This window comes from Podarcis erhardii (assembly GCF_964252035.2).
Source record: "Podarcis erhardii genome assembly, chromosome: 10".
In the NCBI taxonomy this organism is placed as follows: Eukaryota; Metazoa; Chordata; class Lepidosauria; order Squamata; family Lacertidae; genus Podarcis; species Podarcis erhardii.
Window position 1 is genome coordinate 46,669,722 of NC_138500.1, and position 25,860 is coordinate 46,695,581.

At 41.4% G+C, this 25,860-nt stretch overlaps 1 protein-coding gene across 17 annotated transcripts in view; it reads left to right on the plus strand.

Moving 5' to 3' along the window:
* Positions 1-25,860, plus strand: part of GRIP1 (glutamate receptor interacting protein 1) — a 331,256-nt gene that overhangs the window by 172,664 nt on the left and 132,732 nt on the right. The window contains exon 1 of one of the 17 annotated variants that reach the window (XM_081877838.1): positions 18,254-18,747. The exons of 14 other annotated variants lie outside the window; for them this stretch is intronic. In XM_081877838.1, the coding sequence (XP_081733964.1) occupies positions 18,693-18,747 (55 nt within the window). In that variant the 5' untranslated portion in view covers positions 18,254-18,692. Of the gene's footprint in view, positions 1-18,253; positions 18,748-25,860 lie in introns of those variants that run through there. 2 more of the 17 variants (XM_081877840.1, XM_081877842.1) reach the window with 2 other exon arrangements.

A 25,860-nucleotide genomic window follows, 5' to 3' on the forward strand; every position in this document is an offset into this window, starting at 1 on the left:
CAGCAGTTACAAAGCCTAGCACATGATTTTGACTAACATAATTGCAATGACAGATTTGAGCAGGAAACACTTCAATGCTGTTTAAAATAAAAAGGTATTTTCCTGTTTCCTGTATCCTTGGAACCACAAAAACGTGATTTCAAGTCTGCTTATTTGGATACAGAAACCCAATAATCCAGTATGGGGGAAATTCAGGTTCAGGTTGATACATGTACAAATAATAACTAAATAACTGAATATGTACTAGTCTCTCCCGACATATATGTCAAAGATGGCAGAGCCTGGCTGGTTGTGATTATCCTTCACCTTTTCATTTCTTAGTTTCTCCCTTAGTCCAGGCTAAAAAGGTTTCCCACCATTTTGGGGCCCTCCTATATCAATAAAGCTGTTGCTTTCTTGGCTCTTCTAGACTGAGGATACTTAGAGCTCCACTATTCCAGTTTCTTTTGCTTCTGGAAACTTAGCATCTGTACCTGTCTTTCTTTAACATTTCATGTCTTCTGTGCATCCTTTATGTTCCTTCCACACAGAAAGCATGAAATAGTGGTTCTTCTTGGAAAGTACCTCTTCAATCATTCCTAGAGGCTTCTCAGATCTGCTTTGCCTCCCTCCGTACAATGCTTCTCTCTTTCTCTTGTGAAGATTTAAACAAGTACAGAAGCCCTTTTATCTGCTTTCAGGTTCGCTGGTGAGATGGAAGATTGGTGGGAAATTGCTGACCCCCACCCATCTCCTCCCTCTCACCCCCAACTTCGCATAGAAAAAATGTAGTGATGGGGATGTAGGGTATTACCAGATGGTTGGCTAATTTCACCTGCTTGACCACCTTCCCGCCATCAGCTTTCCTGTTTTACCAGGAAGCTACCAGAGAGATTTGAGTGTGTTGTTTTGCAGCTGCAAACAGAGGCGTAGCATGGGGGGTGCAGGGGGGGCCGGTCGCACCGGGCACAACATCTGGGGGTTAGGATTAGGGGGTGCAAATCCATGGGTTAGGGGGCGCAAATTACTTGCCTTGCCCCGGGTGCTGATAACCCACACTACGCCACTGGCTGCAAATCCTAACCTAGCAGTGGGTTTGCATTTCTGATTTGGAGCTGAAAATGATTTCTGTTTTTTAAAAAAATCTGTGCAATCTCAGTAAAATTTAAAATATTTTAATTTGATAAAATAATAAGCTTAAAAATGAGTTTAAATAAATAGCAAGCAATTTCTTAGCTCCCATAATGATAGAAGGCATCTTTTTTTGGACTGAAACTGTACAGAAAAAGATAGAGGTGAGGTTCTGCATTCTGATTAACTTGTTCTTGTTGTTGTTGAAAAAACCAAGGCAACAGACCTACTCAGAAAGTTGGGGAGTCCATGATACATCTTGACACACCTTGTTAATGATGCAGTCTGACATGGAAGCATGAGGTCATGACTCAAATCACTCCAGTTTGTGTCATTATTCAGGGTATACGCACAGGTGAGGCACGGTGGTGATATTTGGTCAGACTTGACCATGTCAATCCCCTGTGTTTATTGCTCAGCACTTGCCATTACAGGTGGGTAAATGCAGGAGAATCGCACAGGTGACTAGATATTACAGGAAGAGTGGAGATAGTATGGGTGCAGGGGTCAGCAGACTTTTTCAGCAGGGGGCCAGTCCACTGTCCCTCAGACCTTGTGGGGGGCCGGACTATATTTTTGAAGGGAAAAAAATGAACAAATTCCTATGCCCCACAAATAACCCAGAGGTGCATTTTAAATAAAAGGACACATTCTACTCATGTAAAAATATGCTGATTCCTGGACCATCTGCGGGCTGGATTTAGAAGGTGATTGGGCTGGATCTGGCCCCCAGGTCTTAGTTTGTCTACCCATGGTATAGGGCTGCTAGGTTTTCTAACAGCCCTGTGTTGAGTATCACAGACAGTTCTACCCAGTGCTTACAATGAATACTTCCCTTGTTCTCTTATAATGGCAATGGCGCCCACCTGAGAGGTGCCAGAACTGAGTTCCGGCTGAAAAACAGCCCTGGTTCTATCTGAAATCTATTGAACCAAAAGAAGTTCCTTGGCGCAAAAGAAGACATTTTGTTTCTTCTAGTAAAGGTAAAGGGACCGCTGACCATTAGGTCTGGTCATGGCCGACTCTGGGACTGCGGCACTCATCTCGCTTTATTGGCCGAGGGAGCCGGTCATGTGGCCAGCATGACTAAGCCGCTTCTGGCGAACCAGAGCAGCACACGGAAGCACCGTTTACCTTCCCACCGGAGCAGTACCTATTTATCTACTTGCACTTTGACGTGCTTTCGAACGACTAGGTTGGCAGGAGCAGGGACCAAGCAATGGGAGCTCATCCCGTCATGGGGATTTGAACCGCCCACCTTCTGATCGGCAAGTCCTAGGCTCTGTGGTTTCTTAATTGTTTTATATTTCAAGCACAATCCTGGGTGATAGGTTGCAATGCCAGTAGAAGTTTTACTGTCCTGGAACTCAGCCAGTGTCTGCTATTGCTTGATCTGCTTGTGTTTTCTCATATAGACCTCTGTGTGCCCCTTCTGCCCAAATAAAACCCAGTTCTCTATATTCCTTATAGCAAAGCTTTGCAACGCACCTTTCCCACCGTGATTTAAACTTGGGTCTAAAATGCAAACAACTCTATTGACATAAGCATCTTGAGCCAATGTTCTTGCCAAATTGAGGGTGAATCTTTAATGCCTTCTGATGGAAGTGCATCTCATTTTCATGCGTTACAGAAAATGCTGTTTTCAGTCTCTATTTAGATTTCCTTATGTGTGAAATAAGCCGAAAATAAATACTTTGTTTCCCCCGCTTCCTCAATGATAGATAGATAGGGCTATTGTCTCATGTCCTCAGCGACGCTATTATGTTTCTGCATCCTGACCGAAATGACATCCAGATGCATCGTGTATGAACATGCACCGGAATACACTCAAAGCCTGTTTTTTTAAAAAATGTGCTCTAATAAAAGATGATCAGGCAGAATATATTCTAGCAAAGGATACTTTTGAAGAAAGAGAAATAATGGTAATAACGAAGAGGCAGGACATTGATTCTAATCTGTAGTAGCAAGATGACAATCTGTTTGATGAATGGAGGAGCTGGTGCAAAGATAGGGCAGGGTGTTTGTGGTTTGTGCCTGTTCCCATTTTTATCCACCAATAGCACGCCCTCCATTAAAATACAGCTGAGGAAATGTGCAATAGAAAGAGGAGGAGGAAATCTCACCCTTTGAAAGTTCAAGATGCATTCAGGTCTACAGCAATTAAATGCCTAATTTCCTGTTAAAGAACTTCCTGCTCTTTTTCTCCCAACCCCCCTGTGTATAACATGCTGTTCTGCATTTCTGCTTTGAGCAAACAGCAGCCCAAGAGCATCTCTATCATTTCAACAGTTTTATGGTACTTTGCTGAAAGCAGTTGGTCTTAGAGCTTGGTGCAGTGAATTAGCATATGCTTCTGCAAAATATTTCATCCTTTTGTGACTCCCTTTTGATCAATTATGTGTATGCAGGTTTTCTCAAACATCCTCGTAGAGGAAGATTTGATCTTCATAGAAGATGACCGGTTTTATACTTCCAGCTTTATATGTTCATTCTAGAAATACAACAGCTGGCATGACATTAAAGTATGCACTGTGTGACATTTTTTAGAGGAGAGAATTACATTTCATAAAGGTTGTGACATCAACTAATGATTTAAATTGATAGATTCCTTGCTAACTTTGTGTTTAAAATATATTCATCTGTACACAAACATAGGTATATGGAGACGTGGTCAGTGATGCTTTAGGTGTATTCAAGGTCCTGAGTGTGCCCAGTTGGATTTTGCAGTGGAGCCCTCTCTCATTTCACAAATAATAATAATATAATAATAATTTATTGTTTATACCCCACCCTATTAAAAGCTTCCCTAAACAGGGCTGCCTTCAGATGTCTTCTAAAAGTTTGGTAGTTATTTTTCTCTTTGACATCTGGTGGGAGGGCGTTCCACAGGGCGGGTGCCACTACTGAGAAGGCCCTCTGCCTGGTTCCCTGTAACTTGGCTCCTCGCAGTGAGGGAACCGCCAGAAGGCCCTCGGCGCTGGACCTCAGTGTCAGGGCAGAATGAGATGCTCCTTCAGGTATACTGAAGGCTTTAGGGCTTTAAAGGTCAGCACCAACATGTTGAATTGTGTTCGGAAACGTACTGGGAGCCAGTGTAGGTCTTTCAAGACTGGTGTTATATGGTCTCGGCGGCCACTCCCAGTCACTAAACTAGCTGCCGTATTCTGAATTAGTTGTAATTTCTGGGGCATCTTCAAAGGTGCCCCACATAGAGCGCATTGCAGTAGTCCAAGCGAGAGATAACTAGAGCATGCACCACTCTGGCGAGACAGTCTGCGGGCAGGTAGGGTCTCAGCCTGCGTACCAGATGAAGCTGGTAAGCAGCTGCCCTGGACACAGAATTGACCTGCGCCTCCATGGACAGCTGCGAGTCCAAAATGACTCCCAGGCTGCGCACCTGGTCCTTCAGGGGCACAGTTACCCCATTCAGGACCAGGGAGTCCTCCACAGCTACCCACCTCCTGTCCCCCCAAAACAGTACTTCTGTCTTGTCAGGATTCAACCTCAAATCACCATTGAAGCTTCTATCTGTTTCAACAGCAGTTTGTCACGTGGTATGGAGCAATGTTGTTTGACAAACACAAATCAAAATAAACATACATACAGCGTACAGAAATGGTGATGTGGTTCTTTGCATCCCAACTTGGGTTCAGTGACATCCTCACTTTTGATTCCTTTATTACAGGGGGTTGGACTAGATGATCCTTAGGGTCCCTTCCAACTTTACAGTTCTATGACCTCAGCCTCACGCATGTTACAGTGTTGTTCCTCAGCTCCATAGTAACTTGCATGAAGTGGTCATACAGCTCTAATGTGCTGCAATATGAAATCACTGAGTGAGCTTTTAATTATTTTTTGGGAAAGGTAATTAAAGCAGTGATTTGCCTATAAGAAATAACATGATGTAGTTGGAAATTGTCTTTTATAGATAGATTTCATGACTGTCGGGTTTTGATGGGTCCTTTAATGTCCTAGGGTTATGATAGACATTTATTATGATAAGCAGGCTTTAAGTTGTTGTTTTTCTTAATATTTGCTTTATTTTTATATCTGCTTGCCGTTGGTGCATTTATTAATAATGTTCCCCATAAAACCATGTTTCCCTGGACATATTTTATGCTACCTGTGAGAAGAAGCAAAGAATTATATGGCCATGTTTGGATATAATTCTGGCTGTTGCCTATGGTTAGTCAAATTTGTTTGCTTGCTAGTGCGCACAGCCTGAGCACTCCTGCTCAACTCTCAAAGGGAAAACAAACCGTAGAGTTTTGATTGTATGTATATGATTGTATTTTGTTTGAGGGAAACAAACCATGGGGTGTAATGTTAAGTGGGTTGCTTCATGGTTTGTTTCCCGACTGGGAGGAAGGCAAGAACAGAGTGGGAGTGTTTGGACTGCATGCATTAGCATGCAGCTTGTACACAAACTAATTTGACTAACCATTGTTAATGGCCAGTGTTATAACCAAATGTGGCTATTAAGTAGCTTTAGCTCTGGTGGATTTTAAAGCTTTATTAGAGAAGCCATTAAACAGAAGTGATGAATAGAAGTGAGATCTTGCTGAAGTATTAGTGACCAGTGTTGGAAGTGATTGGTGTAAGGTTAAGCTATCAATTCTTTGAGGAGATGTACTTTGCAAATTCGGCAGTTCTTTTGTTTGGAGCCTCAGTTGTTGCATTGATTCTATCCTAACAGCCTTTTGGGTCATTTTTATTTATTTAAGATTAGAAAGTCCTATTCTCTAAATCTTCTTTGGTGAAAATGTGTGTGTGTGAGAGAGAGAGGGGCGGGGGAGGGAGAGAGAATGTGCCTGTCGAATGGAATCTACACCTGGGGTTTCTCTCTGGCTGCTAATGTTTATCCATATTATTTAATTTCTTTTTGTTAGTTGTTGCTATTTGTTGCTGTTATCTTAACATTGGGTTGTATCCAATACTTTCGTTCTGCTCAGGCAGAAGACTTCCACCTGGACAGTGAAACTACCCACTCCTCTCAAGCTGCCCAGACACCCTCACCAGGTCCTTCAGAAGGTTGTGGAATCCTCTGGAGCTGTTTTTGTGGGCTAAGGGAAAGGAGAGGAAGTGGAAATCTGTTTTAATGTGAGACATTTTATAGTGGAAAGTGGAAGGGAACATTTTAGATGGTTGTGTATGCCCTGCAAGCCGTGATTCCTGAGATCAGTTGCTGGAGGCCCAGCCAATCCAGAGGCTTAATACTGGCCTCATTCATGGCTAATGGTTATCCATGGTCATAAATAAGCCATGACATGCCACAAATGAGTGCCTTGGTGGTACACACTGCTCAGTCACTCTGGCCCTGCCCTTCTCTGCCTGCCTTCCATAGAAACAAACGGTGATGCTTAGCTTAGCATTCTATGCAACCCAGTACTTGTTTCTCCCAAACAAACCATGAGCAGTAAGTCAAAAACAAACCTTGGATTCTACTTGCAGTTTGCTTGGATAGGAGCAACCCATGGGCACTGGTTCACATGTAACACTAGGCCAGGCTTTGTGGTTTGTTTCTCCTAGGGGCAAGTGGGGTGAAGCAGGAGTGTTTGAGCTGCATGCACCAAAGCACTACTGTTTCACAATAAGCAACAGTTTATGCCTAAGTATGGCTTACTGTTAATGTGCAAACCAGGGCGCTGTCTGTAGGAGTCAGTACTGCTGACTCTTGTCTTCTGTGCCTGAAAAAGGCTCTGAGGTTTTAACATCCATGCCTAGGGACTGCTCATTAGGTTAGCCATTCCTAAAATGAGTCCAATTCATGATTTATTTATTTTTGAAAAGTTCACTTTCAAATGAACAGTCATCTTATCACTAGTGCATAGAGACTTTAATACTCATTTTGTCCATTTAAATTGCCACGCAGGTGAAGTGGGAACTGCAGGTGATGAATTGAAAATCCAAAGCTAATTTAAGTGTGCACAGCAAAGGGCACTATTCTGAAGCTACTTACAAGCTTATAAATTCCTTTTAAGTCACTGAGATTTATGAGCTTGGAAGTAAAAATCTGGATTTCTTCCAGTGATTTTAATAAGATAGACCTATAGAAGGATGTGTATCATATTGACCTTTTACATCATTCCACTAGGTCTTTTTAAAGAACAAAACCTATTTGTATCAGAGTCTGCTGTCAAGTCCAAGTATTTTTGTTTTATTTCCCTAATATCCACTGATAAAGGGTATATAATTTCATTCCTCATACCCTTCATGGGTTCTTCTTCACTTAAGGAATGCTGTCCAGTACAGTGGTACATCGGGTTAAGAATTTAATTTGTTCTGGAGGTCCGTTCTTAACCCGAAACTGTTCTTAACCTGAGGTACCACTTTAGCAAATGGGGCCTCCCGCTGCTGCTGCAACGCAGCCACGTGATTTCTGTTCTCATCCTGAAGCAAAGTTCTTAACCCAAGGTACTATTTCTGGGTTAGCGGAGTCTGTAACCTGAAGCGTATGTAACCTGAAGAGTCTGTAACCCGAGGTACCACTGTATATAGAATTTTGACTAAGAGTAATTTGGAGTTGGGTTGCTGCTGCACAAATCACATCCCTGCCTCACCTAGCAGTTCTAATTCCTGTACTTAGGTTAACTTTCAACAAAGGAAATTGAATATTGTCTTGCAGTTTGCACACAGAGATTAATATCATTGTATCGGTGAAATGGCTTCTCTTTTCAGTGAATCTTCTCTTCTCATAATTAGCATTTTAAAAGCACAGACTGCTTTTTTACTTTAATGTTACAGATATGCTTCTACAGCAAAAAAATAAAATGCAATCTCATTAAAACAATACAACAATGGAAAGAGGAAACCCAGGTTGAGAGAGCAAAGGAATGTTTGTGTAAACAGGTGTGTCTGCAAAAGCCTGGAAGAAGGGCAACACAGATAGGGCATATTTTATCAGGAAGCACTGAAACAGTGTGTAGGCCCACCTAGTCCAGTGGTCTCTACTCAGTTCGGCTTTGCTTTCCGGAATCTTTCCCAGTCCTTTTAATAGGCAATGTCAGAGATTAAACATGGTGCCTTTTGCACAGCTGAATCTAGGTTTGAAGGGGGTCTTGGGCTTAGTCTTCTCATGGGCCTCCTCCTCTGTCAGTGGGTCTTGGAAGGCTGTTTCTGTTACTACATCGCTCCAAGAGATGCTCTGGACAGTTGCGTCTAGCCACCTTGTAATTTCTCTCACAATGCTCCAGAACAATGGTGGCCGGATCGAGCAGCTGGGAGGGGCCAAAGATGCCTGGTGCTAACACTGGCCCCAACAGCCTTCATGGTCTGCCACTGGGGTATGACCCCCTCCCCATCTTTAATCCCCCAGTTTAATTTTACTGACTTCCCCATAGTCCTGCTTGTAGCAGTTCTTTCCCCATTTGCTTTCCTGCAAATAAGAGGTTGCAGTCAATGCTTTTTAATTGTCAAACCCTGACAGCAGGAAGATCATCACGATGACTAATCGGGAAAGTACAAAGCCTGAATGGAATTACATATCTTTAACCATATGCAGTAGCAAATGGAAGCTGTTTTTTTTGAGATAGACAGATTCCCTGCTTTTAAGATTACAGAGAGATCGCTTACTTTGAGATTACATTAAACCCCACAGCTTTTAATTACATGCATGTTGCTAGCAGAAACTAACAGTAGTTTTGCCTGTCTGGCTCATTTATTTTATTTTTTAGTGTTGCAGTTCCTTTTATTTTTGCCTTTGAAATGTGTTGGCACATGATGCCTTTGCTTTCAGTTGTATTTTCGCTCTGTTGTTGAGCTTTTCAACACTGGTGAAAAACTAGCCTGGTTGTGCCTTATTTCATTATACAGTATTTTCAAACGCTGCAAGTCCTTTATGAATCTCGCTGACAGAAGATACTTAGAAGAATTCTCAGTAGTATTCTGAAAGTCTGCCTTTTATGGCTCTTAAGGGGGCTTCAGGAAGCTAAACCAAGAAGGCAGCTGCTGCAAATGTTAGCAAATTATTACTATGAGAATAGGTAGACTTTTCTCAAACACTGAGCATGTGCCACCTAGCATTGCTGCTCTATAAGCTCTATTTGTAAACCACTTTGAGTGTTTTTTGCAATCAGTGTATAAATTTTGTGAAATAATATAATGTTTATTTGAGTGGGACCATGCAGACCCTGCTGAAACAATGTGGAACAATGTGGAACAGAGTATGCAGTGTATGCATCAGTACTGCACATTTTTATGAGAGCCAGTGTGGTGTAGTGGTTAAGAGCAGTAGACTTGTAATCTGGGGAACCGGGTTCGCATCTCTGCTCCTCCACATGCAGCTGCTGGATGACCTTGGGCTAGTCACACTTCTCTGAAGTCTCTCCGCCCCACTCACCTCACAGAGTGTTTGTTGTGGGGGAGGAAGGGAAAAGGAGATTATTAGCCGCTTTGAGACTCCTTAAAGGGAGTGAAAGGCGGGATATCAAATCCAAACTCTTCTTCTTTTATACTTTATGTAGAATTTCTATGCCTCTTCAAATTCAATTCTTTGGTAGCTGAGAGTATCTTTTCCATCACACATAAAAGCTACTAAATAGAAGCCCTTTATTGTGCTAACACAGTGGCTTTCAAAGATATGTCCGGGGGAACCCCCAGGGTTTCTTTGTAGCTTAGCAGGGGTTCATCAGTTAGTGCAGGACCTTGTAAACCTTCACAGATTCCTCCCTGCAAGACTACCTAAGTTCAGTTTGTGGAGGAGCAGCAGATCCTGATCTAGGTGGGGAGTCTTTTTCATACCAAGGTCTGCATTCCTTTCTAAGCAACCTTCCTGGGGCCACATGCCAGTGGTGTGAAGGAAAAATAAAATAAATGTATGGTAGATTTCTTTCTGCACACATTTGAACATCCTTCTTTATCCCCTCTCTGGGAACCAAAGACGCATCGTCAGAATTCAAGGACACATTCTAGTCAGCCAATATACTCAAGAAGGGTGCAAAGTAGGGCTTTTGAGAGGTATGGCCTAGGGATAAGGTATGTATGGGAATGAGGCATGGCCAGATGGCTGGAGGACTGTACTCAACTGCGTCCCTGTTCTGGATAGGTATAAGCTTAGCTCCAATGGTGAGGCTCAGCAGGCATAGTCAGCATTCTGGGGGAACTGTGTGAACACCCTAGAATAGGGGTAGCCAACAAAGTATCCTCCACATGCCGTTGGACTAGATTTCCCATAAGCTCCAGCCCCTAGAGCCAATGGTCAGCAATGATGGATGTTCCACATACCACATCATCTACAAAGCACCTTGTTGGTTACCTCTGCCCTAGAATATGGTCCCAAAATCTTTTGCAGAGAGCACAGACTCCAACAGGAGCATGCCTTGGGCAAACAAGTCATGATGAAAAGGCAGGAAGTTGTAAAACCACTGTGCTAACATATTGTTTTTTAAAGGGAGGGTGAGAACCCAGAAGTGGTCATATCGAGAACTAGGGTACACCAATGCCATGACCATCACCATCACCATTTTCTTTTGTAGCCTTTTAGAGAAGAGAGTAACAGGAGAAACGCAAACATAATACAGGTGCATAATACAGAGCCAGCGTGGTGTAGTGGTTAAGAGTGGTGGACTCGTAATCTGTGGAACCGGGTTCGCGTCTCTGCTCCTGCATGTGCAGCTGCTGGGTGACCTTGGGCTCTCAGCCCCACTCACCTAACAGAGTGTTTGTTGTGAGGGAGGAAGGGAAAGGAGAATGTTAGCCACTTTGAGACTCCTTCAGGTAGTGATAAAGCTGGATATCAAATCCAAACTCCTCCTCCTCCTCCTCCTCTTCTTCTTCTTCTTCTTCTTCTTCTTCTTCTTCTTCTTCTTCTTCTTCTTCTATTGTTAAAATAAAAGGTGAGTCAACTGAAAAGGTTGGCAGCTACTGTTCTACTTCTAACATATGGTGGGTGAGAAACTATACCACCTTTAAAGGGTACCATACCGCAATTTTTTTTGCATAAGTGGTGCTTTCCAGGCAGTGTGTAACCAATGCTTGAGCAGAGGTGTGCAGTAGCAAGCTCATGTTTAGAGCCAGGAACATTGCTTCATAACAGCAGTTCACTTTGTCTCCTGTTCTGTAGCAAAATCTATTTTTAAAAGGTTATTTAATTTTTAGCAAAGATGGTTTAAAAATATTTTGCAGCTAATAACATTCAATGTCCCTATAAAACAAGCAGCCAGTGGCAGTTTACAGTAGTAACAATGTTATATGAAGGTACACACACAATACTATATTAAAACACGCTCACTAAAACAGATCTCTTAAGTCATCAAACCTTGATATTCTCCCTAGGGCTTATAAATAAGCTATGAAACAAAATGTGATTTGATTCTCCTTACATAACTCGTAATTTAGAGCATCTTCACATGGCTTGTAACAAAGCAGTGGAGGAAAAGCACAACTGAATTGTGCTTACTGCCCTTGGGGAAGGGCTGTAGCTCAGTGGTAGAGCTGTATGCAGAAGATTCCGGGTTCAGTCCCTGGAATTTCCATATTGGCTTAGGAGCGCTTTCTGCTTTAAACTTTAGGGAGCTGCTGCCAATCAGTGTACTGAGCTAGGTGGACCAAAAAGGTGTTCATTTTAAGTTTCCTGTACTTTGATTTCTTCTTGAAATTAAAACTTGAAGAAGAAAAAGAGGAGTTTGGATGCTCTGCTCTGTTCCTATAAGCAATGCCTCTTCTTGTAAGAACTACATGGTAGGAAGATATTACTGAGGACTAAGATTCCCATTCCCATGCATAAATGCAAGAAGACTGGACATAAATGCAATGAGACTGGAAGGTTTCACTTCAGCTTTCAAATAGCAGTGATTGCACATATTATGTCTCAACTCAAACAAAATGTGGTTAGTCACAACCGTGGTTTAGGACAACGTCAACTTCAAACATTGGTTTTGTGGGATGGGTTTTAATGGGTAGGAGAGGATACTGGTATTTTAATGGCAATTTATCCCTCAAGGTGCCCACATGTGTAGGTTGAACAGGATTTCAAAACCCCATCACTGGCATCAAAATTAAAAGCATAGGAATTATGCTGTAAAACTGTGTTTTGAGCAAGCCCAGTTATGAAGTAAGCTGGCTCTCCCTTTCTTATCTCGCTTAATTAATTAATTAATTAATTAATTAATAATAATAATAATAATTTATTATTTGTACCCCGCCCATCCAAAAAAAATATTAAAATACTCTAATACATCAAACATTAAAAGCTTCCCTGAACAGGGCTGCCTTCAGATGTCTTCTAAAAGTCTGGTAGTTGTTGTTCTCTTTGACACCTGGTGGGAGGGCGTTCCACAGGGAGGGCGCCACTACTGAGAAGGCCCTCTGCCTGGTTCCCTGTAACTTGGCTTCTCGCAGTGAGAGAACCGCCAGAAGGCCCTCGGAGCTGGACCTCAGTGTCCGGGTAGAACGATGGGGGTGGAGACGCTCCTTCAGGTATACAGGACCGAGGCCGTTTAGGGCTTTAAAGGTCAGCACCAATACTTTGAATTGTGCTCGGAAAGGTACTGAGAGCCAATGTAGGTCTTTTAAGACCGGTGTTATGTGGTCTCAGCGGCCGCTCGCAGTCACCAGTCTAGCTGCCGCATTCTGGATTAGTTGAAGTTTCTGGGTCACCTTCAAAGGTAGCCCCACGTAGAGTGCATTGCAGTAGTCCCAGCGGGAGATAACCAGAGCATGCACCACTCTGGCGAGACAGTCCGCAGGCAGATAGGGTCTCAGCCTGCATACCAGATGGAGCTGGTAAACAGCTGCCCTGGACACAGATTTGACCTGTGCCTCCATGGACAGCTGCGAGTCCAAAATGACTCCCAGGCTGCGCACCTGATCCTTCAGGGGCACAGTTACCCCATTCAGGACCAGGGAATCCTCCACACCTGCCCGCCTCTTGTCCCCCGAGAACAGTACTTCTGTCTTGTCAGGATTCAGCCTCAATCTGTTAGCCGCCATCCAACCTCCAACTGCCTCCAGGCACTCACACAGGACCTTCACCGCCTTCACTGGTTCTGATTTGAAAGAGAGGTAGAGCTGGGTATCATACGCATACTGATGAACACCCAGCCCAAACCCCCTCATGATCTCTCCCAGCGGCTGCATATAGATGTTGAATAAGGCAACAACTGGAGAAGTAAGCTTAAAAATAAGATTGATTTACTTTATAATCATGCATTTGTTCACCATAGTAAAAACTATGTAGGCAAAATACTTATATGTACAGTATAACCAGCTTCAGGCATCTACCTGAGATACAGCAAGCACAGGGCACTTTTGCCCTCGTGGCTGGTTGAAGTAGCCCATCTGACTAGCCCTACAAAGACATTTCCACAGGGCTCGTGACAGACTTTTCCTTAACCGTATTCAACACTAGCTACAGTTTGAACAAGATTAGTAACTACAGTTATTTAAAAATGGAAGTGAAAACTTCCACCCAAGGAGGAGAGGGGAGAATGTGAGCCAGAAGCTCACTCATACTTACTCCTTATTTCTAAACTTGCTACAGAGCCTAGGACTTGCCGATCAGAAGGTCAGCAGTTTGAATCCCTGCGACGGGGTGAGCTCCCGTTGCTCGGTCCCTGCTCCTGCCAACCTAGCAGTTGGAAAGCACGTCACAGTGCAAGTAGATAAATAGGTACCGCTCCGCCGGGAAGGTAAACGGCGTTTTCGTGCACTGCTCTGGTTCGCCAGAAGTGGCTTAGTCATGCTGGCCACATGACCCGGAAGCTGTACGCCGGCTCCCTCGGCCAATAAAACAAGATGAACCCCAGAGTCGGCCTGACTGGACCTAATGGTCAGGGGTCCCTTTACCTTTACCTAAATGTTGTCAATGCATATAGGATAAAGAGTCAACTCGCATCCTTCAGGAAGCAACATATTTTTTCTATGTTATGGGCAGCTGGGAAGTACTGAATTTTTTTTTAGTATGCTAGAGGAAGTAATTGCAATTATATGCAATAGTATTATGTGCAGGTTTAATTTTATGTGAACAGCTTCTTAGGCACTCTGAACTTTTTCCTAGATAATACATTTAAACCACCATGACATTTGAATGATGATGCAGCTCAGCAAAATGTGAAGAAGTGGGAATTTATTAGATGAGTTAAACAACAAATATGTAGTAACTGTCATAAAAGACCTGAGTAAAGAAAAATATCCACATGAAGGAAAGTACTTAAGGAGCATACTTAAGCATCAGCTAAATATGATTTACTGTTTGCCCAAACTAGATCCTTTAAAACAAAAAATCAAGAGAAGCAATACTGTAAATTATTGCCCTCTAACGTAAGTAAAGCCATGGGGAAAGCCAAAATATGATGGAACTATGAGTAATAGTTAGAGCTATGAGAACCCTTCTATTACTTTATTATATAGTATTATGGAGAGGTGCCTCACACATTAGTTTTTCCCCCTTAGCTGTAACCTATTTCTTCTTTTCCTAACCCCTTTATTACCGCTGCTACCATATATACCATTATATTTATTTTCTTCATCAATTTACTTACTAGTAGCTGTAGCTAAGCATAGAACAGAACATAGATCCAAATATGAAAACAAAGCAGAATAGTTATCAGTATAAACTTATATTTGTATGTAAGGTAAAGGTACCCCTGACCATTAGGTCCAGTTGTGGACGACTCTGGAGTTGCTCATCTCGCTTTATTGGCCAAGGGAGCCGGCGTACAGCTTCCAGGTCATGTGGCCAGCATGACTAAGCCGCTTCTGGCGAACCAGAGCAGTGCACGGAAATGCCATTTACCTTCCCGCCGGAGCGGTACCTATTTATCTACCTGCACTTTGATGTGCTTTTGAACTGCTAGGTTGGCAGGAATTTGTATATATACTTACCTAATAAACCACTTGGGTTACTTCACTTTGCTGCAGCTGTTGTAAATAAAAATCATTTCCACTCTATGGTTACTCTCACTCTAAATGATACAGCAAATGCAATACTGGATTCCTGTTACTTTGCAAGGATAGATATGTCAGGTTTTCCCCCCTTCAAATCTTATATCACTCCTCCCCAGGTAATTGTTACGTATCAACAAAACTGAGAAGTCTTCTTGCAGTCTTTAATCGGGTCTGTTTAAAGACTACTGCAGTCTTCCTTCTGGTCCACCAACTGATGTTGCCTCAGGTTCACAGCCATGCCTCTTACACTTGGCTGTAGAACTTCTCTTGAAGGCTGCCTTCAGAGGCACATGCTCTTCCCCACAGACCTTCCTCTGCTCCAGGCAGTGGTGGCAGCTCAGCCTCTCTGAGTGCCTCCATGCCCATGTTACTGCTCTTTTCTTCAGCAGACCACCAGCCACCCTTTACTCTCTTAGGAACCCTCATCCGTTGACAAGAACTTGGTCTTTTTCTTCTCACTGTCCAAGGACCTCCTATTCCCATCATTTGGGTGGAAGTCTGTCCCCTTCATTTACCTTTAACTAGGATTGAATCAAATCTATATTATTATTATTATTATTATTATTATTATTATTATTATTATGCCCCTGTATATATAATTGACAGAAACTGCACTCACAAAACTAATCCTGGTTTGACCAGTTGTAAACAATGGCAGTTTAATTGTTATTCAGGTACCCTCTGCTGTTAACACTGTTATTTCCACAGCTCTTGGCAAAACTCAACAGTTTACAGGCAGTTAACCCTTTACCCTCAACTATGTATAAATCCCTTTGTATATTTTAAAAATAAAATTGTTATCCCAGAAACAATATTATTCCAACCACAAGAAGAGGAAGCTGTGCTGTTGACTGCTGTTCTGAACACTTAGCAAAATGAACACTTGGCAAAATGACATATTAGTAAATGTACTTTGTATCTCCTTTCAAAAAAAATATTTCACTTAGGTGAAAAAAAATTGAATGGTATTTAGTATGAATATTACGTTCTGAACTGAAGACTTAAGTAAAGCAAGTATAATAATATGGCACCCAATTTCAACAACAACGACAGGACTCTTACAAGTAGCTTTTTGCACCAAATAGCGTAGAAGGTATTTAGAACTTTCAAAGAATCAGATATTTGGAATGGTTGACGTTACATGGGCTTGCATTAACCTTTCTACAAACTGTCCTTTGTAGTGCTTCACCTTCTTTTGGATACACACCGGCTATTTGTGCAGAGATTAGATGGGCAAAGCTTCCATACTTGCAAACAAAAATGTAACCAACAAGATCTGAAACATAGGTGAAAGACATATTGCTATCGGCAATAATTAATGAGTGGCATTGAATGCATTGATATACTCAAGAAGTTTAACCTAGTTTGATTAAAATTCTTTGAAACCTCAAGATCAACTGCAATATAGAGGGATAGGCACTGATTAAATCTAATATGTACAGTGATATTCAACATTAGATATACTCAATTGAAATCAATGGACATCATTTAAATGTGACTGGAAAATGAATGTAGCTGACCTGAAACAGAAGGGTTCAAAAGAAGACTTAAGTAATGGTGGGTGACAGGTACTGTGGACTGCAGAAGTGTTTAGCGGGGCGGGGGGGGGGCATACTTATGTTATCAGTGGAATGTATTCTGGTATTCATCCTGCTCTTGCTGCTCTTGCTGCTTAGAGTAGAATTTGATGCTCCTATGGTAAAGGTAAAGGTAAAGGACCCCTGGACAGTTAAGTCCAGTCAAAGGTGACTATGGGGTTGCGGTGCTCATCTTGCTTTCAGGCTGAGGGAGCCAGTGTTTGTCCACCAGGTTATGTGGCCAGCATAACTAAATTGCTTCTGGAGCAATGGAACACAATAACGGAAACCAGAGCTCACGGAAACGCCGTTTACCTTCCCACCACAGTGGTACCTATTTATCTACTTGCACGGACATGCTTTCGAACTGCTAGGTAAGCAGGAGCTGGGACATTGCAACAGGAGCTCACCCCGTTGTGCGGATTCAAACCGCAAAACTTCTGATTGGCAAGCCCAAGAGGCTCAGTGGTTTAGACCACAGCGCCACCCGCGTCCTATAGCCATTGTTGGACCAGATGTAGGATGAGGAGTCATTCCAAGCATAATGCAATATGAAAAGACGACACCCCTTTCTTTTTCTGACAATTGTCAGGCATGCCTTCATTACCCTCAAAAGCTTAACTGCTAAAATGCATGTTATTGAAGTTTGTTCAGAACTGTTGTTTTTAACCATTTTTTTTTCATTTAGAAATAAAATGCAACGTCAGATTTCGACAACTTGTAGACTGGAGTTATTTGGTGGTGATCTCCCACTATTGATCTACTTTGCCCCTAGAAATTCTTCAAAGTCCAAACCTATTTCAAAAGAAAACCAATATTTCTTTAGTTGGGATTGTCTCTTTCCTGCCATGTTTGACCATTTAAGGGTGTGAGGTTTATCCATAATAATACACATTTTAAATAGTAATCCGCCATGACCGAGAGTCTTTTAAATTTCCCCATCTTGTTTTAAAAAAATAGATAAGAAGGCTAAAAAGCATTACTGTACCCAAGCAATCCCCCAAACATCATAAAGGAGATCTCAACTCAGTCTTTGAAGTTTTATATCCAGATCTTTCTAGACTTCTTTTTTTTTTTAACCACAAGAAGAGTGTTAGGTTGGTCTGCAAGGGTTAGAAAAGCTGTCATTACCACCGTTCCACCTCATTATTTTGTGAATGGAGTGTAAATGGGCAAGTTAATTTGCTTAGCTTTGATAAGAGGCTGTAAAATACTTTGATAAATTGAGTAATATAGAGCCATGTGTTGTATTTGGTAAGATTATGGTGGATTATTTATGAAAGGCTAAGGATAAATGCGTCCACCTAGTGAGAGCTTATGTTTCATTCTCCTTCCAGAGGCATCCTGACTCACCGTGTGTTGTCTGTGTAGCATCATTATGCTTCACGATTGTACCTACTTGGAAAACTGCCTGTCCTCCTGCTGCTGTATGGCTTGTGGGTCTCTCTCTCTCTCTCTCTCTCTCTCTCTCTCTCTCTCTCTCTCTCTTCCTCCCTCCCCCTCATTCTCAGCAGGGCATCCTTTCACACCGAAATCATTTTTAAATTGGGGTGGGGAACCCGCGGCTATTTAAAATTTTGCCATTTGTAATAAAGGATGCTGATGATTATGCATTTTCCCGTGTTATTGTTCAGCGAGCAATGCTGGGAGAGAGTTAAAATATCTGAAGGATTTGAGGAGGGGGAGCGAGAGTGGGAGGAGGGAAAATCCCCTGATTGTGCTGAAATGCATGGTCCTTTGCCTGGAACAGAAACTGAAGCTCACTAGCACAGTACAGGACTCTGGGAGGCTGGTAACCTAGCTGCGTTCAGTTATCTTTGCCGGGATCTTACACTATTTGATGCTTTGCAGCTGTTAAGAGAAATATTGCTTCTTCTTCTTCTTTTTAAGCCATTGATCTGGTGCTGCAAGCAGTGGCAGTAGTAGTACTAGTACTGAATGACACAGCTTTGCTAGATGACATGGAGCTGATCTCTGCATCAGCCAAGAAGAATTAAGCTTTGTCACTCCCCGCTGGGACTATCTTTCTTCTGGTATGCGCGTGAGGAATTCATATGCTTCTGCTGCAGCCACCAAAGCAGAGCCTTGAGTATACTTTGCCACGGAAGGCAGTAAGCAAGAATGATAGCTGTCTCTTTTAAATGCCGTTGTCAAATTCTGAGGAGACTTACTAAAGGTATTGTGTTTTTCTTATTGTTCCTTCCGTGCCTGTATTGCAGCATTCCATACCACATAGCCTAATGGTTTTACTTTCAAATATGACTGCCTCTTTTTGTAATTTATTGGCAGACAACAAAGAAGAACTCCCTGTATAACACACACACACACACACACACACACACACGTATAGCTAAAAGGCTTGGATGCCCCCCGCCGCTCTCACATTATACCATGATGCTGCTTTGTGATTTTTGGATGATTTCATTGCTCGAAATGAGATAATTTGTTTCCAGGCAAAGTGCAAAAGTTATTATGGGATATTATTGGTTTGCATTCCTGTTAATTGGTCGGCAGAAGTATTGCCCGTGTCGCTCTGTGCTGTATATTAGGAAAAGCTGCTGATAAGAAAATTCTGGACCTGAACTAAAGGTGATGTTATTCACATTGTTGCCGTGTTGGCATCCTAGCATGTTCTCTCTGAAAGATGATGAAGGGGTTTTTTAACCCCCCCCCCCCGCTAAATTGTCTGACAGCTTCGGAACCAAAGATTATGTTGACATTTATAAAATGAATATTGTTATTGCTAAATTGGAGTATAGATTCACTGGAGGGGTTTGTTTGATTGATAATGTTATACTTATTAGTTGTATTTCTTAAACTTGAGACAAAATCCTTTATTTTTTGCAACATAACTTTAAAATGCTATTAAATCTTATTAGTGGAATTTCAAAAACAGTTGCCCTTACACATTCCACCATATAACACATTGTCTTTCATGTTGTTGCTGTTTTAATCTCATTATTATAAGTGTTTGCACAATTTCTGTTTAAAAACAGTATTGCCACTTGGAGAGTGTTGGCGAGAGAGATAGTAACACCTTAGCTTATTGTGCCTGGAAGCAAACGAAGGCATGTAGGTTATACAATTGATATACGAAAGCTTTGTGAAACATAAAATTACTACTACTAGGCTCAATAGCAGTAGACTTGCAAAAGTGCTAATGAACTTGTCAGGAATGTCTTGGTTTGGAAAATTGGTTTTCTTTCATTAATCAGTTATACAGTTTATAATTAGTATTTAATGTTGGCTCATCAGATATGTAGGTGGTTTTAGAGAGACTCTTGCCATGGTAAAAAGAAAGAAAGAAAATAGCTTGTTACAGAGGACTGCTGTAGTTCAACTACTTGATAATATAAGTGGAGTGGCTATTAATTGAACGGGTCAATCCTATACACGTCTACTTAAAAATATGTTCCACTGAATTCAATGGGGATTACTTCCAGGTACCTGGCAGTAAACACTGTTGAATACAAGGAGACTTTTGAGTAAACATGCATAGGATTGCACTGAAAACCACAGATTAAGCATGCAACCCTAGAAACACACTTATTAGAAAATAAGATCTATTGAATTCCCTGGGCCTTGGGTTTCTTATTTGGGTGCACATATTAAGTTCACGAATCTCTTCAAATTTGTTGTGTTTGGTTTCTACTACATGTAAACTAATTTATTTTAGTACAGTAAATACCTTCTTGTGGAAATTATTTAATCAAATATGTGCAGCCAAATTCTAAACATGTTTACTCAAGACAAATTATTTTACTTAAGTGAACTTGGCTTTTGTATGAGAAAAGTTTGGGTCAACTTGCCTGTTAATGTTGAGTGGCTTAAGTACAAGTTCTTCAGGAACTATTGGTCTTTCCTATTATTTCTGTAACTTATCAGGACACAATAATATTAAATTATCTTCACCTCCTAGTAAGGCTTGCATGGAACCACTGATCAACTCTGTTGAACACACTGTTGTTCATTCTTGTTGATTATTGCTGCTGTTAACAATCTCTATCTGAAAATGGTGATATTGGCATTCCTCCTTGCTATTTGCCAATATGCCAGGCTGCAATCCTACTTCCTTAATGTACACACTTAATTACATTTGTAGGTTTAATTATTCTGATTCCTGAACTAGTCAATAAACAGTATGCCTGAGTTTTGATTGCTGTCTCTTTTTCAAGTTGCAAGAGAAAGACCTCATATTTTCAATACAAAATTTAAATAATGTTATATTGACCTTTTTATGTTTCCTCTAAAGACAATATCAATAAAAGCTCATTGCCTGTGTTAATTCAAAGACAGTATTATTTAACTCAGATGATGGATAGGTCATAGAAAATTCTTACTTTTATATATTTTTATTGTTGATGCTTTTATTGTTAAATCGCTTTGGGATTCTTTATGGGAGGCAATTCATCAATGAAATAAAAAGAATATCTGTAAAAGATGAAAACTTACTATAGTAGAGGTAGATAATTAGAGTTTAACAATGAGGATTGCATCACATCAGAAACACACAATCAGCTTATGGGCTGCAAATAATTTTACTATCATTATGTGCAGATTTAATGTATAATACAGATTTGCAATAATACATCTCAAACACTTTAATGGACACATGGAGTGAGAAACAGGGTCAAGTGGCAAAAGGCACCTGCTACCCCCACGCTGTTGCTCAATGTTTCCCTTATTAAGTATGGCTCACAACTCAAGAATGTTAAGATGTGCACTTAGAGTTTCAGAAAACTGAAAATAAATAAAGGCGAGGTTTCAGTGCATGGCTCTTTGTTTCTGATCTTTCAGCACTGTATTGAGATATATATATATATATATATATATATATATATATTTGCTTTCGTAGATTTTCACGGGTACAGGAATGCAGGTTTTGGTGTCCTCGGGTGTCTTCCCGTGTAAAAGTTGGGGTGTCTAGGCGACGTTTCGACGAGGTCTCACTCGTCATCTTCAGGCTGGTGCTTTCGGCTTCTTGTTACTGGAACAGAGCTGGATCTCAGTGTTTGAGTTCCTATAAATACTGTAGAGGGGGTGTGGTGTATAGCCTCCAATGTTCTGGGCAGAGAGGAAGTTCCCAGGCTAGTGTGCCTTTTCTTCTTTTGTTCCTTAATTACTTGAGAGATATCTTGAGTGATTTCTTGAGTGATATCCTGAGTACCACTTAGGTGGGTCATTAGGTGTGGATTAGTTGTTAAAGTCTTTGTGTCTTGACCTCTTGAACTTTGTGAAGAGTTTTCCTGAGAAGATGGCTGTACTGTACTTTGTTGTGCTCTGGCTTGGCTTCGTGTATAGGGGCGAGCTGTGGTTTTGTGGCTTGTGTCAGCCAGGTCTGTGTAGGGATTGCAGGGGGGTGCAGCATCCGGAGGTGCCACCATGGATTGGCTACTGGATGGTGTCTGTAATTCATCTGTGGAGAGGGTCTGGGTTTGGGTCTGGTGTGGTTGATTGGTGTTGGCGTTCTGTGTGCCTCTGGATCTGGTGTCAGTTTTTGTGGGGAGGGCTAATTTCCAGATGTCTGGCAAGCGGGATGTGTCGTCACGCTTGTTCATGTTGTGAGGGTGTTTCTCTATCTCGATGGCTTCCATGATTATTCTCTTGTGGTGATGTTCCGTGTTAAAGAGCAATTTGGAATCTGCAAAATTAATTTCGTGTCCTGTTTCTTTCATGTGTTGGAAAAGAGAGGAAGTTTTTTCTTCAAGTAATTAAGGAACAAAAGAAGAAAAGGCACACTAGCCTGGGAACTTCCTCTCTGCCCAGAACATTGGAGGCTATACACCACACCCCCTCTACAGTATTTATAGGAACTCAAACACTGAGATCCAGCTCTGTTCCAGTAACAAGAAGCCGAAAGCACCAGCCTGAAGATGACGAGTGAGACCTCGTCGAAACGTCGCCTAGACACCCCAACTTTTACACGGGAAGACACCCGAGGACACCAAAACCTGCATATATATATATATATATATATATATATATTCAAACCTGCTTTCATGTGTGCTGAAAACACTTTCCCCCTGAATCACTGAAATCAATGGACTTGAGTAACTTGGTTTTCAATTGTGTCTAGCCTGAATATGATTTAGTTGGATTCCACCCCTGGACTTTACTTGGGGTTAAACAGATGGTAGCAGCATATTTGTTTTCATATCATCTTGAAAATGAGTAAAGCAGGGGTAGTAGCACCCATTTGACTTTGCCAGAAATGATGGGCTTATCTGACTCCAATTTAAAAAATTAATGATTCATTTTTAAATATCCTTTCTGGATCCCACAGCTTTTTGTGCATGGTTGGCATGCTCATGCCCATTACATATTTCTATATACCCAATATGTGCTCATAAACCATCTCACATAAACTGCCTTAAGCATCTTAGCCTGTTGAGTTCTTTCCATGAAATCAAGGTATAAAAATCCCAAATAAGCAGATCACAGCAATGATTAATGCCACAGAGGCGATTGCTGATTCTTTATAAGCAATATGTCTGAATTACCTTAATTATGTTTGCCTTGATTTCTGGGAATTTGAACAATATACTAGAAGAGGCATTAATTTAAAGGATAAATGTTGTTCTTTCCCTTATGGCAGCAGATTTGTTTAAAAATAACATACTTCAGAGTAAAGGATGCGGTCATCTCTTTCCTCCATCTCCCCCACCCTGCAATGTTCAGTGTGTCCAAGAAGGTGCTCAGTGCATTGAAATATGTTTGAGAAGATGATTCCCCTAAAAGGTGAGGTGTTGTGCTAACTTTCTAGAAAGAGAGGTGCCAGAACTCAACAGGAAGCCTCCCTTGTTCTATTATAATGGCAATGGCACCCACCTGAGAGGTGCTGGAACTCAGTTCTGGTGAGTTCTGTATGAAAAAGGGGGGAAAGCCCTGAGTAGGTGGATTGTTTTATTTATACCTTGGAAGACGAAGGGAAGGTGGGATGGTGTGTAGGTTGTTTCAGCTGGTAAAATTACTTAGTAATAGTTTTTGGTCTGCTTGATAACGATCAAACATCATACTTAACCCAGATGTCTTGGGAAAATGATAGAGCAGCAAAAGGAGTAGATGAAATATTTACCATTTCAAACTATTTGCTTAAGAATGCTACAAGTGCTGATGAAGAACAAGAAATGTTTCGTCAGCCACAACTTGTGCAGTTGGCAGTTTCTTCCTTGTGGAGAATGCGATTTGATATTACAACCTAGCAGATGCTTAAATTATTTGTTTTGCTGGGGTAAAGACCACTTGATTCCATTTCTGATTTGTTCACAGATTGTGCAAGAAACAAGTCAATGGTGGAAGCGAGTCAACAGCTGTTGGTAAAACTGTGAAGGGCTCTTGACTCACTTTCCTTTCATTTTGGGATAGGTGATCATGTAAACAAAAGCTGCTATCCCTCCTCGTGCTAAGGTGGCTGGAGTGCACAGTTGTTTACTGCTGATCTGTGACTGACAAAATACAGGTGGCTGAGTCTCCAAGTTTACTGAAGATTTGATATTGCTGGATTTTCTTTCCCATCTGAAAACGCAAAGTATGCATACAGTGAATGATGTATTGAGTATCCCCCAGTGTTCCCAAGAAAAAGCTCACTGTGGCCACAGAATATTCCTCATAGCCGCAGTGCACTGTGCACAGCTTGTGAGGTGCTTAATCTTTTTTCTTGGGCCATTTTCCTCTTTAACTCCCACCCAGCTGCTTTTTGCTAGGTCCCTTAATGTTTGCCCCATGGGAAGCAGAGCAACTTGCAGGAGTGGATTTAAATTTGAGAAATGGACTGAGGGAAAAGGGGTTAAGCTCTCTTTCTCCCATACTGGTGTTTTTCAAAATTTGGTGTATTCAAAATCCTGTAAAACAAGAGAGGACCAAAATAATGTCTATAACGTGGTTTTGCACTAACTTTGTGCTGAAAGGTGCCATGCAAAATAAATGTGTTGCAGCGAGGTATAAAATGCTAAGCTTTATTAAATTTGTAAGAAAGATCAAACTGAAGTACCAAGTGAAAGTTGAACCAGCTTGTTATTTCTGAAGGTTACCATATACTCATTTTGACCAACAAGTACAATGTTATTGTAATGTTAGTAAATTAGCTGCTACACTAGACAGGAATCTAGGAGGCTGCCTTATACCAAGTCAGATTATTGGGCTATCTACTCATTACTGTCTGCACTGTTTGGCAGTGGCTCTCCAGAGTTTCAGACAAAGTACATGCCCAGCCCTACCTGGAGAAGCCACAAATTGAACCTGAGACGTTCTTCATGTAAACAGAGGCTCTACTATTGAGTTGTGGTCCTTCTCCAACAGACCAACATTGTCTGAAATTGTCCAGAGCTTTGGTTTTGATGTAAATGCAGATGTAGCGTTTTCTTTCCCCATGTTTTCATTTTTGAAGCTGGATCTGTAAAGACTAGCTCTCTGCCCGGCTAACTGTCTTCTGTGCTGCACCCAAACGATGATGTGGATTGAAATGGAGACATTCTAATTAGTGTCAGAAGTATATGTGGGCATATGAAATTGTGCCTTTTAGAAAATGAAATTCATTTTCATAGTTCTGTGTAAAATCATAGAACGTCTGTCAGTTTATTCTGAGTCAACTCATTCTAATTTCATGCATGGATATAAGCCTATTGACTGCAAGCAGAGAATATTGGTTCAAGAGTCTAAACATAGCATAAAATCATCTATGTTGACCTATGTAGGGCTTTTGCTTTTCTCTAATAAAATAGGTGTGGGCCAAAACTGTCATAAAAAGGGTGGAATAGGGGAATTATACAGCCATTTTCCTTGGACATGAAAAAATATTATAAAGCATATTGAAGGCATCTAGAGCTAAATCTCATGCACTGGGCACATAGCAACTTCTTTATTCTGCATATACACCTTTTCCCCATGTTGTCATAATATGCCAAACTACATTTAGAACATGTTATACCTTCAGGCAGAATGTACAACAGCAGCATTCTTTAACTGCTGTCTTCAAATAGTAGCCCTGTTCAGGTGTCATGCTAATCCATAGTTTAGTGCTACAGGAACGAGTCTGTTCAAGCCTCAGGCTCAAGTCCTCCCTTTTTCTTCCATATCCTGTTCCGCAATGAGGAGCAGAGCCAGAGTTCCTTTTGGGAAAACTCATTTGGTAGAATCTTTGCAGGCAAATCCTATTAGGCAAACTGCAGTAGCAGAGTATCATTCAGTTAAATCACAGCAGACAAAATCACTTCCAGTAACATCACAGTAAGTAGAGGCATGTTAGGAGACTGTAGCAAAGAAGCTCAGGCAGGCCAGATCAGAACCCCGG